General features: G+C 44.4%; 1 protein-coding gene across 1 annotated transcript in view; it reads right to left on the reverse strand.

Annotated features, from left to right (window-relative positions):
• The window catches only part of Bmerb1 (bMERB domain containing 1), a 166,756-nt gene extending 154,369 nt beyond the window's left edge, over window positions 1–12,387 (reverse strand). The window contains exon 1 of the mRNA NM_001014114.1: window positions 12,106–12,387. Coding sequence (NP_001014136.1) covers window positions 12,106–12,208 — 103 coding nt within the window. The 5' untranslated portion in view covers window positions 12,209–12,387. The remainder of the gene's footprint in view (window positions 1–12,105) is intronic.
• Window positions 12,388–13,205: the final 818 nt, after the last annotated feature.

A 13,205-nucleotide genomic window follows, 5' to 3' on the forward strand; every position in this document is an offset into this window, starting at 1 on the left:
AGGTGCAAAGGACCTGGAGAAGGGGCCACAATGAGGCTTAGAACGAGTGGTAGGTGCCCTGTCCTACATCCAAAGGGAAGAAATGTCACCCAGGGAACTGAGGAGGGCTCGATCAATAAAATGCTTGCTGCACAAGCACAAGAATCTGATTTTGATTCTTTGAACCCATGAAAAAAGCCAGCAGCATGTAGTTCCAGTATTAGGAAGCCAAGAAAGGAGGGTCCCTGTGGCTGGCTAGCAAGCCAGTCTAGGCCAGTGAGGGACCCTGTCATATGCTCAACAACAAGATGGACAGTGTCTGAGGAAGAACCGCTGGCCTTGACCTCTGACCACCACACAGTCCTATCTCATTTCACCACATGGTCCCATAAACCTCAAAAGTCTTAAATGCTTAAACACCTGGAATATTTTATTTTATAGGGGACAAGGTCCTCAAATACAGTAATCCTCCTGTGTCAGCTTTCAAAGTACTGGAATTATAGATATGAGACACCACGCTGAGTATATAAAAGGTTGGTGTCACCTGTTTTGCCTTCTATGGTGCTAGGCACGGAGCCCTGGGAGTTCTGTATACTGGGCCAGCATACTGGGCCAGCACGCTATTCCTGAGCTACATCCCTAGCCCGAAACCTTTTCAGCACCAATATCACAACTCAAGCTGAAAATTCCATACCCAATGTGGAGTAAGAAGTCATGATCAATACAGAAAAACACTAAAAACAATGGTATGAAATGATCTGGTTGTATGTATATGGAATATATGAAACACCAATGAATTTAGTGTTTAGGCTGGGCCCTATCACCAGGGCATCTCATTATGCATATGCAAATATATGCAAACATTTCAAAATCAGCATTCAAAATACTTCTGGTTCCAGATGTTTCAGAAAAGGGATATAAAACCCATATGGATACATTCTCAACCTTTTCTCTTGTTATCATCATTTGTTATTGGGATGTCAGTCATGAACCTTGCAATAGGATAGAGAAGATTCCTTTCTTGTAATCCCACCAGAGATTCCTTTAGGGTTGAACAAATGTATTAGACTGAGGCAGCTGACATTTGCCCTGTTCTGCGAATACACTAAATGGTACACAGTATAAACTTTATGGCCTGGGGCTCTAGCCCAGCCGCAGTGCTTGCTTAGCTTGGACCAAGCCTGGGGTCTAACGAGATGTGAGAGTGCTTTGATCTCAGCACCTGAAGGGAGAGACAGGGTCAGATATTCAAGGTTGTCTTCAGCTACCTTTCAGGTTCCCAGTCAGCCTGAGACCCTGTCTCGAAAGAAGAAAGAAAACGAAAACAAAATTGTGCCGGTTAGTACTTTTAACTTGACCTGGACTAAAATCACCTAGGAAACAGGCCTCTGGGCAAGCCTGTGAGGCACTACCCGGATTAGGTTAATAGACACGGGAAGGAAAGTCTGCCTCAACTGTGGTTAATCCTGAGATTCACAAGAGAAAAAACAGTTCCACAATTTTGAGCCAGATCTGAAGCTTTAATTAACTAAACACTGACCAGGATAGATTCTGGTCAGGTCCACCCTGAATAGCAAAGCCCGTAATTCACTCCATTTCCCATCAGGCTCAATCAGGAGCAAGTGTACATCCTGACGCATTTCCTGCCTATGTTCTTCCCACCTACACGTGATCAAGCATATCTGATGTAATAATCCAGGAAGTTATCTTGCCCCTAGGCAAGTAGGATTTACTGGTTAACTTTGGCTCTTACACTCCTGGGCAGGGGCATTCCCTGAGCTGGAGTCTTGAACCCAATCAAAAGAAGGAGGTAAGGTGAGCACCAGCATCTGTCACATTCTCTGCTCTCTGATTGCAGACAACACAAGCAGCTCCACTCACGTGCCTGCTGCCTTGATGTCCTTGCCATGATGAACTGGACCCTCAGACTGCCTTGAGTTACTTTATCAGAGCAACAGAAAAAGTAACCAAGACACGAGGTCATGGTTAACTTTGTTAATCATTACCTCTGTTTATTAAAAGAGTTACGTCAACAGAAATGACTAAACTAGACAAGTCTCCCATCCAGGGAGCTTCTGGGAAATAACTAAGGTAGAACTGATCCCCAGGAAACAGGGCTGCTCAGCTCCTGGCACCTACCCCAGCTGCTGAAGCCCAGCAGACAGCTCTGCAGGACCAGTTTTCACTCGTTGTAACCACCAGGAAGAGCTCCATTGACACCTTCATAGTGTCTATCCAAAGAGGCTGAAGACAGATGGGTCTAACCTCGATGGATAGTGGGTCTCCAGATTTACACAGACCTGTAAACACAGAGAGATGACATTCTATCTCACCCTGGGAACCTGGGCATGGCAAGAACCAAATGGAAATCATTTCAGAATCTTTGCTCCTTGTCAGAATGGAAGCTCATCTTAAGAACTAAAAGTATTTCACCCCTGGAGAGAAGCCTGGTCACACCTCCAGCTTTCAGCTGTCTTCATTCCTGTTTTGACCAAAGAGCTCATTATAGACTGTTCATGAACCTCCAAAATTCAGACACTAAACCTAAACCCACCATTGAAGGAATAAGGAAGTGTGCCTTTGGGAAAAAAAAAAAAACAAAAAGCAAAACACTATGAGCTTATGAGGGCAGAGCCTTGACGGATGGAAATACTGTCTTTATAGCAAATTCCAGGAAGCAATGTTTCAGACAGTAAAGCACTTGTTGCTCAAACATCAAGATCCAGATTTGTCTCCCACACAAAAAAAAGTGTGGAGTTGTAGTCTCAGAGCTGGGGAAGTAGAGACAGGAGGATGAGCTCCTAACCGACCAGTCTACCAAACTGGTGGAAGATCCTGCATCAAAAGACAAGGTCGTAAAGGGCATGGTAGTTCATCCCAGCACTTGGGAAGCAGAGACTGGTGGATCTTAGTGAGTTCAAGGCCAATCTGGTCTACATAGATTTTCAGGCTAATCAGGGTAGCACATGAGACCTTGTCTGAAAAACTGATTTCCATTTATAATTAAAAAACACAAATAATATTTGTAGGGTTGGAATGAGAAGGATTCTGTCAGATAAAACTAAATTTCCACATTAGCACACACCCTCACACACATAAATACTTACTCACAGTTCAAACATTTCTGAAGTGATGGTCCCTCTTCTCAGCCAGTTTAGCATACACACACAATTATGAGTTTGTATGTATTTTCCCAGTGAAACTCTTGATTTTCTATGCTCCCCAGTGCATCTTCATTTTTCTGTCCATTGCATCCCTGACAGCCAACAGACAGAAGCTTTCATTCTTCCATGTTGCTGTGACTGGAAGCTGAACACTGTCTCTCTACAGGTCCAGGGCAGCTAAGGGCTTGCCCTCCACATGGCAATATTGAGAAGTTGTGTGTTGCATTCTGGAGGTGGGGGCTGGCAGGAAGTCTTTAAATCATTGGGGGTTATTTATACCTTTAGGATACACACACACACACGTGCACACACACATGCACACACACACACATTTCACACACATACAAACACACTGTGACAGTTTGAAAATGCTTGGCCCAGGGAGTGCCATTCATTATTAGGAGGCGTAGCCTTGTTGGACAAAGTTTGTCACTGTGGAGGTGGGCTTTGAAATCCTCCTTCTAGCCATGTGGGAATCAATCTCCTCCTGTTTGCTTTTGGAACAAGATGTAGAACTCTCAGCTCCTCCCATGCCATGCCTGCCTGCATGCTGCCCTGCTTCTGCTTTGATGATAATGGACTGAACCTCTAAACCTGTAAGCCAGCCCCAGTTAACTGTTGTCCTTTATGAGTTCCCTTGGTAACAGTATCTCTTCACAACAATGTAAACCCTAACAAGGTCTCTCTCTCTCTCTCTCTCTCTCTCTCTCTCTCTCTCTCTCTGTGTGTGTGTGTGTGTGTGTGTGTGTGTGTGTGTGTGTGTGTGTGTGTGTGTAATTCTAAAAACACTCTGACTAAAACAGTGCCCCACTTAGGAATTGGGAATCTGCTACCTGTGGGAACCCTCCCCAACCTCTACCCACAGTCATGCTGTCGATGTTACTGCTTCCCAACAACAGTGCCACTCCAATTTTATATTGTGTAATCTTAAAATCTCACTTCCTGCAGAAAAGTCAAGCCTTGGGAATAATGTATGTCAAAGAGATGGACAGCCAATGCAGACAATTGAGACTATGTCTTCCTTTCATGACTTTAAAGGTTTACAAAACACAATGAAATCATTTCACCTCAGCCTCGTGAATAACAGTCTCCCAATTCGGTGCCTAATGGTTGAATGAGAAGGTGCTGGATAATGTGTTAAATACTGGGCATTCAGCTCCACCAACCTAGCAGTCATTTCTAAAATAAATGTAAGTGTGTGCACATGCTTGTGGCTATGTGTGTGTGTGTGTGTGTGTGTGTGTGACAGTAGTCAACCTTACTGTCATTCCCTAGGCACTATGCATTCTGAAGCTAACACACAGTAGGCTTTACCTTCTCTACTTGTGCCTCTGAAGCTAGCACATAGTAGGCATTAATCCTGTCCAGCAAATAAATGGTGAGGGAATGAGAGGACAGTGTGGTTAGCCTATTCGGGGGCATTTATAAGCAGTGCTCTGAAAGGCTACTCCAGAGGAGCCTGTGCTTGTGTTATTTTCCAGACCGCACGTGCATGCAGAAAACATGATTGGCATGTGACAGGCACATGAGAGCCTCTGTCTATGTGAGCCTCTAGACCATGTGTGCATGAAGAAAACAGATGACTGGGATAAGGGACCACATATGCTGATGGAGGCATATTTCATTGAGCCAAGAGGAAAGAAACTAGAAAGAAAAAAAATCAAAGCAAAGCCCAAAGCTTTGGACTCTGACCTTTGAAATTGCCTCCTCCCTGCCTTGAACAGGTGGCTTACCTGAGATGCCCTCTCTTCAAATTGGCAGTTAACCTGAAATGTCCTCATTACCTCTCTTTACTTCTAGAAACTGCTTAGTTCACAGGCCAAGTACAAACATTCTTCTTTGCTGTCTGCCTAAAGTCCCCTGTGAGTACCAGTCTCTCTTCTCATCTCCTGCTTGTGCTGACACAGAGCACTGGTCTATCCCACAGACACTGTTGAGGTGTTCTTGTAACTGCAACCCCTCTCCCCATATTGTATGTTCTTTGAGGCTCCAGGCTATGTCTTGCTATTTCTGATCTCTGCAGCACACTGGGCCAGGAATAACAGACCTCTCTGGAAAGAAATTTGAAGTCAGAGAGGCCTACCATCAAGTTAAGCTCAGCCAATTACTGATTTTAAGACCTTCAGCAAGCCACACATGCCTTTAAACCCAACACTTGGAAGGCAAAAGCAGGCAGAGCTCTGTGAGTTCAAGGCCAGCCTGAGTTTCAAGACAGCCAGAGCTACATAGTCCCAAATAAATAAAAATTAAAAAAAAACAGACTTCCACTAACTTCTTTAATTTCCCTGCACCTCATTTTCCTCAGGCATAGAATGGGATTACAACCCGCCCATGTCATAAATTGCCACGAGAAGTGAAAGATTGTGAGTCCTCAGTTGAGCTCCAGGGACTGTTATTAACAAGCATTTAATAACCATTCAGATACAAAGAGCAGGGCACAGTGGCATATACCTTTACTTCCAGCACTCAGGTGGCAGAGGCAGGTAAATTTCTGAGTTCAAGGACAGCCTGGTCCACAAAATGAGTTCTATGATAGCCTGGGCTACACAGAGAAACAAACACCAAGAGTAAACACTGTTGACTTCCCCCCTTCATTTAACACATAAAAAGAATGTTTATGATTATAAAACATGACTGACCCATCAGATACAAGGGCGATGGCTCATATTTATTAATTTGATAGCCAGGAAGATAAGGCAGAAGGATCACTAAGAGTTTGAAGCCTTCCATAAAAGCAAAACAAATTCTTTAATATCAGCATCTTCCTAACTCCACATCCTTGCTTCTGTAGTAGCCATAACCTGAATTTGCTGCCTACCAGCCAGGGATAAGGAGGTGCACATCTTTTTCTCTCAGTGATTGGCCTCCTAGAGGCCAGGCAAGCTGTCTCTATCCCTAGTCAACCCTTCACACTCAAGGTCATTCCCCCTTTGCTCAAAATGGATGTCACTGGGAAGAAGGAATGTTTCAATGCTACTCAAGCACTGCTGTGTGGTCACAGCTGTCCTTCTCTGGTCCTGTTCTCCCCTGATAGCCAGTGAGACCATTTAAAATGAAAGCCAGCCTCAGTTTGTCCCTTGCTTAAAATGCTCTGTAGAGGTCTGGCATGATGACTCAGTGGGTAAAGGGTCTTGTTGCCAAGACTGACCACACCATGAGGGGAGAGAACAGACTCTTCTCCTCTGGCCTCTACATGCCATCCCCACACAGTGAATAAATGAATACATAAAATACATGGAAATCATGGCCAAGCAACATGCCTTACCATGGTAATAAGCTTCAGACTTTTCTTAAAACCATAACTACAAATATCTGGCCTGGCTCCTTCCTGACTAATCATCCGTCCTGCCCTGACTCACTGGGTTCCAGCTGCCTAAGCACCTGCCTCTTCTTCGAATACTCTGAAAGTCTTTGCATCTAGAGCTTGGATCCCTTGCTATTTGCATGTCAAATTGTCACAATATTCTTGTTATCCCATGATGCCCAAATGAGCAGTATTCCTCCCTAAAAATGCTCAGGAAACATCTATTATGATTAGAACACTGCTTAGTTATTAATCTGATATCCTCATTCCTAATGTCTTGATGTCCCCTAAATAAACCCTCCAAATAGAAGGGCCTTTGCCTTGCTCAGTACTGTATAGACATCTTTTAGAACACTGCCAGGAGTGGTGACACTTGTCTGTCATCCCAGCACTCTCATGGTAGAGGTAGGAGGATCAGGAGTTCAAGGTTATCCTTGGCTATATGGTAAATGAAAGCCAGCCTGGGTGTCTTAGTTACTGTGTCATTGCTGTGAAGAGACACAACCAAGGCAACTCTTATAAGAGCAAACATTTAATATGGCTAGCTTACAGTTTCAGTTTAATCCACTATCATCATGGTGGGAAGCATGGCAGTGTGCAGGCGGACATGGTGCTGGAAGAGGCAAGAGTTCTACATATTGATCCACAGGCAACCAGGAAAAGACTATCATCCACACTAGGCAAGGCCTGAGCATAGGAGACCTCAAAGCCTGCCACACAATGATGTACTTCCTCTAACAAGGCCACACTTCCTCTAACAAGGTCACACCTCCTTATGACCAAGCATTCAAACACATTAATCTATGGGAACCAAACCTATTCAAATCACCAGATTGGGATACATGAGATCCTGTCTCTAAACAACAAAAAATAAATGTAGTGCTTTTATAATTAAGAAGAAAAAATGATGCTAAAATAAAATGAGGAATAATACAATTATCCTCCCTAACCAAAAAATAAAAAAATAAAGGAAATGTGTCAAATCAAGGGCAAGGGTGCAGAAACCTTCCCCTCAACAGAGGTTCACAGATAGGCAGCAAGTCACACTGCTTCAAGCTCTGTGTTGTTTATTAAACCAGAGATACTGGTCAGTTAATGATCTGCTTGCTAGCCACTTCACATTCTTCGACTTATAAATAACAGTCATCTTCGAGGAGCTACTGGGAAGATTGCTGTTTGGATTGGCTGCTTTATTGCAGCCCCTCCTACCTTGGATGTCCTTGGCAATTCCCTCCTCCAACACATACTCCAGGTCAACTTTTACCCACATCCCCAACCCCAGTTCTTGATTATCCTTTAAGACATATTCAGATCAGCCAAGATACGGCCGTGACACAGACACTGTGATCTCAAATGGCACCTTGACTTCATGCCCCCCATAATTAGTTACAGTCAGTTGAAAGCAGTATTTTTATAGATCTTGCCACAGTGAGATGTCACTATACATTTTCCAACTGAGTTATCAAAAAAGGACCCCATTGCTTATGGGAAAATGGGAGGTAGAGTAGAAACACCAGGAGCTCAACTTTGAGGCCAACCTGGGCTACCTGGTAAAGGCTGAAGAAGGAAAGGATTTATAGAAGCAATTGCTTAGCATCTATTTCAAGTGAGAAAATACTAGATGGTTTCCTAGCATTCATGAGGCCCTAGTTCAATCCCTAGAAATGAAAATGGGCACAGGAGGCAGAGCACTGAAAGTGTCTTTCTGCACACAATCTGTAAAGAAGGTGGCATGGACGCAGTAATCAGTCACACATTTCAATAACCTCTGCAGATACAAGGGGCCCTGTAATGACAACCATTTTAAAGTATTTAGTTTTGTTTATTTGTGTGGGCAATTCAGAAGACAGTGTCAGATCTCCTAGAGCTAGAGTTACAGAGGGTTATGAGCTACCCAACGTGGGTGCTGGAAACTGAACTTGGGTCAAGTGCTCTTAATTACTGAGTTATCTCTCTATTCCCATTTATTCCCATTTTACAGATAAGGCAACCAGTAACAGTTCAACTATACTACACAGAGCTGGAAAGGGCATGGACTAGTTTGAACATGTTTCACCTGACTTCAAACTCCTATTCTTTAATATTTCTTTTTTTAGTTATTTGATTTTGATATGTGACCTCATATGCTAGCCTCAAGTCTCCTTGCCTCTCGGCCTTGGTACTTCAGCGTCAGGCCTGCACCTCCACACCCCACCCCCATCCTTTTCTACTGTAACTGTAGTACATCACTATGCGCATCTAAAAATTTGAGCTGATGCAGGTGGTACAGGCCAAAGAGGGTTCCAAATTCAAGTCCTACCTGGACTACTGTGTAGATTCCACACCTAAAGGACTTTCAAATACGGCTTAGTGATAGAGTGCTGGTCTAGCACTCATGTGCTGGCGTTCAATACCACAATACACAAGTAAGAATGGTAGTAGGTTAAATAAATGCTGTAGTTGAGAGACGGGATGTAGCCCAGTTAGTAGAGCATGTGCCCAGCATACACAAAGCCCCAAGTTTGAGTCCCATCATTACAAAACCAGGTTGGTGGTACATACCCATAAACTTAGGAGTAGAGGCAGGAAGATCAGATATTCAAGATCAAGAACTAATTTGATGGTTCAGAGTGTGCCTGAGTTTGATCGATAGAAGGAGAGAACTGACTTCTAAAAATTGTCCTGTGACCTCTACATGTATGCCATGGTATGTACACATACATACATGCACACGTGCACACACACACTCACACGCACACACACATATGTAAAAGCATTACAAGGTCATCTTTGGCTGTATAGCAGTTTGGAGGCCAACTTTACATGAAAGTCTATCTGTAAATAAATCATAGGACTCTAAATACTATAGGAAGCAGTTAATACAATCTCAGCTACAAACAACCAAGTCTACCATCTTTCCACTCTTCAGCTCTTTAGAAAAATCTTTAAATACACGTAGAAGTGAAGCAGAACCTTAGTAATGGGCTCTTTCCATCTTCAGTGTGTCTGGCATCACAGTACTAGCCTGGGCAGTTGTTTGACCATAACCCCAGTATTACTAATTTCTACACTTCATTAATAAATGGAGGTTCACACCTGTGGGATAGCTCTGTAAATCCCTTGTGAATTGAGAGGATGCTTACATGTAAACAAAAATTCCAAAATGCTTGCTTAGAGACAGGAATTAAGATGCCAAAACTTGTCAGAGTTGAGAATCTAAAGTGGGCCTCTGGATTCCCACTTCAAGATTTCAAATGTGAGTAGCTTAAAGAGATGGGGGTTGTTGGGAATCTGTGCCAAGGCACATAAGAAACTAATCTGGTACTGAAACAAGAAGCAAGTCTCAGAATCTTGGAGGCTTTGGACAAAGAGGATCAAGGCACCTATAGCCAGGACTCAGAAGTACAAAATTTTCAGGAACTTGTGTTGTTTAAAGTGAATTCTTACCTCAGTTTTCCCTACATGCTTGAATTTGGTCCCAGTTTAAAAAAAATGGGAAAATGAGAAGGAACTGAATGTGTTGGCACACACCTGGGTTCCAATGCTTGAGAGGACAGGCAGAAAAATTCAAGGTCATCCTTGGCTACAGAGAGCTTGAGGCCAGACTAGATTATATGAGACCATGGTGGGGGAGGGGGACAGGCAGAGAAAGATGTGGCAGGGAGAGAGGAGAGAATGCTTTAAGGGACTGCTTAACATTTCAGTTTGTTTTTGGTTTCTGTTTTGAGACAGGATCTTACTTTGTGGCCCTGGCTGGCCTAGAACTCACAGAGCTATGCCCAATATTGCAGTTTGAACTCACAGTCTTGCTCTATGCAGTTGAATGGAAAGGATGAAAGTGGTTCCCTCTACAGAGGAACCACTGAAACATAGCTGTGTCCTGAGAACTTACCTGAGCTTTGCACACACCATCTTATCAATAGTCATGCTGTAAAGAAAGCCACGTGGTAGATGATATTATTATCCCCATTTTCAAAGAGCAAAGCTAGAGGACAGAAACACACCTTATCACAAAGCGCAGAGCCCTAGTCAAACCAGGGATTCCTTGACTCCTTGGCTTCTCCTCCATGGAGACCCAACTGTCTATAAAGCATTGTGGACTGCAGGGACCAACATGGCCAATATCTGCTTATAAAATTACTGACCATTTTTTGAAACAAACCCAGGAAGGTTCTTAAAACTGTGAAGCAGTAAACCTTCATGAAAAATGTATGGAGTTCAACTAATCTGGGTCTGAATCCTGGTCCTATCATTTTCTTCTGTGTTGCCTAGCAAGCCTCCACCTCATCCATGCAAAAGGCATCACAATGCCACACAAGGTTGTAGCAGGGATAAATGAGAGGTGTTTCTGAAGTTTTCAGGACATGGCAATCTAACAATACAAGGCAGCCATGGCTGTTATTATTTTGAGCTTGTAAACCACAGATTTGCAACCTCTAGATTACCTCAAAGTGCCAAAGCCAAAGGGTTTAGGAAGGATGAAGCAAGGGAAAAGATCTGGGTGCTTTTAAGGAAAAAGAAAATGTAAGAAAGAAAGAGGTTGGAAGCATTAGAACACCCATCAGAGCAGGACTTGAACTTGATATCCAAACACAATATAGCTTAGTTATTGAGTTCATAGTTACAAGAATGGAGAAAACACACACACACACACACACACACACACACACACACACACACACACTTTCTCCTACGTGAGGATAGGAAAAGACCTTATTTACAATACTTTAAGTACATGTAACTCAGGGGCTGCTGCAAGGGAAGAGCACTAAGCCCAGAGACCCAGTCAGAGCAGGTAGCTGCAGGGGCCCTAAGAAAGCAAAAGGGCTTTTCTCCAGTTCTGAAGGCTATACCAGGGCTGCTGGGCAAGTCATACCAGAACAGGAGGCAGGGTGGAGGACATTGGGAAGCCCCTAGAATCGTAGGGACATCAGTGGCTTTAGACTCTTCAGATAGCCTCCACTGTTCGCAGAGTTTCAAGTATTGTGTCCAGCAAATTGAAAGCAAAAGTCTTGGATTCATTTAGAGATGTTTGTTGATACCAAAACACCTAAGAGAGAACCGGTGATTGCAGAGGTCTGCTTCAAAACCACCTCCAAGAGCTGAACCAAACCAAACTGGATCATTGAGTCAAGGGCTAACAGAGGTGGGGAGGAGGGACGACAGAGCGCTAACATTGCCCTGGCTTGCTCTTTCACCTCTCCTCTGACCTGGGAGGAGGTGGGAAGATGCTGGGATTTCAGCTATGCCCTGAACCTCAAGACATAAAGAGGATTCTGACACTCCCCCATCTCTGTATGTGGGCGCTTTCCAAGCTGCCCTTGGCTCCTGTGCCCTCAATCATCCCAACACTCCAGCATCCCTCCTCCTGGGATGCGGGAAAGGTGGTCCTTCTCAAAAGCAGCCTCCAATTGCTTGATCTTGGACTCCTTAGTCCAGCTCAGCTGGATTCCTAGCTTAGCTGCCTCGGGATTTCCAAAGGAGCCTCCGGAGCAGCCCAGCCCTGGAGGGTCCTCTCTTTTGTTTGTAGGGAGAATATTGCTACTGTGCAACACTGGAAGCCCTGCTGCGGGGGCGCTTCCCCAGTCTGCTCGCCCGCGTTCTGGTCTGCTCTAGGGGGCCTCAGTTCAGCAAGAGAGTCCCCAACTGTCCCCACCCGTTCCCTGCCCGAACACTCACTTCCCAGTCCCTCCGCTTTCCATGCTGTCTCCTCCACCGCCCCATAGCGCCTCAGAGGCTTCTCGGCTTCCAGATGAACAGACAGAGATTGCTTTAACTCCATTGTTGATCCCCGCGAGCAGGTCCAGGGGTCCGTTTCACTCCATCCCTGCTGAAGGCTGCAGGGAGGAAGGCGGCTCAGAATGGCAGTATTTTAAGGGGCAGGGCGTTGCTGAGGAAGCTGCTCCATCTCTTCAATCTCCAGCACCCGAAAACGCCCAACTGGTACCCAGGATGGGGGAGGGATGCATAACACATGCGCAATGGAGGCTGGAGGGGGGAGGAGGTTTGGGGACTGGGTAGGGAGAAAGAGGGACAGATGATAAACTCTCTAGAGCAACAAAAGCAAAAACAACTAAAATAAAATCACCCCCAAATGAAGCAAGAATAAGGCACCTGCCCACATTGAAGCCAGTAGATAAGCTTTGTGTGGATGGATCTAGCACTGTGGGTGTCTTGGGATCTGTTAGAGGGCTGGTAGGTTTCAAGAACGTATTTGTGGATGATGATCCTTCTTTGTGGACAAGTCCAAGTGTGGACTGCTGCTTTTGGGTTCTGTGTTGTTTGCATTTATGTACATGATTTTAATATAAAAGGGGGGTGGACAGCAGCCACCCTGTGTGTGTGTGTGTGTGTGTGTGTGTGTGTGTGTGTGTGTGTGTGTGTGTATGTGTGTGGGCGCGTGTGTGCGTGTGTGTGTGTGTACAAGAACAAGTGAAGCAAAAATATTTTGTATATATGGCCTACAAAGCTGTTCAGAACACTGATCTTTACAAACCTAGAAAATAATTATAGTGACCAAACATAGCAGCAATAAAAAAAAAGTGTCAGGACAGGCAACTGTGCTCAATTGGTTCAACATTCACAGCCCAAGCATGAGGACCCAAGTCCGATCTACAGGACAGAGCAGATGTTAAAAGAGCAGGGACAGCAATGTACACAGTGCCAGGAGTAAAAGCAGGAACCTCAGGGCTTGCTTGCTCCACAATACCTTATACCAACTTCTGACCTACACATGCACACTTTTTTGGTTTTAATATAAAGTTAGGGGATAAGAAAGC

This window comes from Rattus norvegicus, chromosome 10 (assembly GCF_021556685.1).
Source record: "Rattus norvegicus strain SHRSP/BbbUtx chromosome 10, alternate assembly SHRSP_T2T, whole genome shotgun sequence".
Taxonomy (NCBI): domain Eukaryota; kingdom Metazoa; phylum Chordata; class Mammalia; order Rodentia; family Muridae; genus Rattus; species Rattus norvegicus.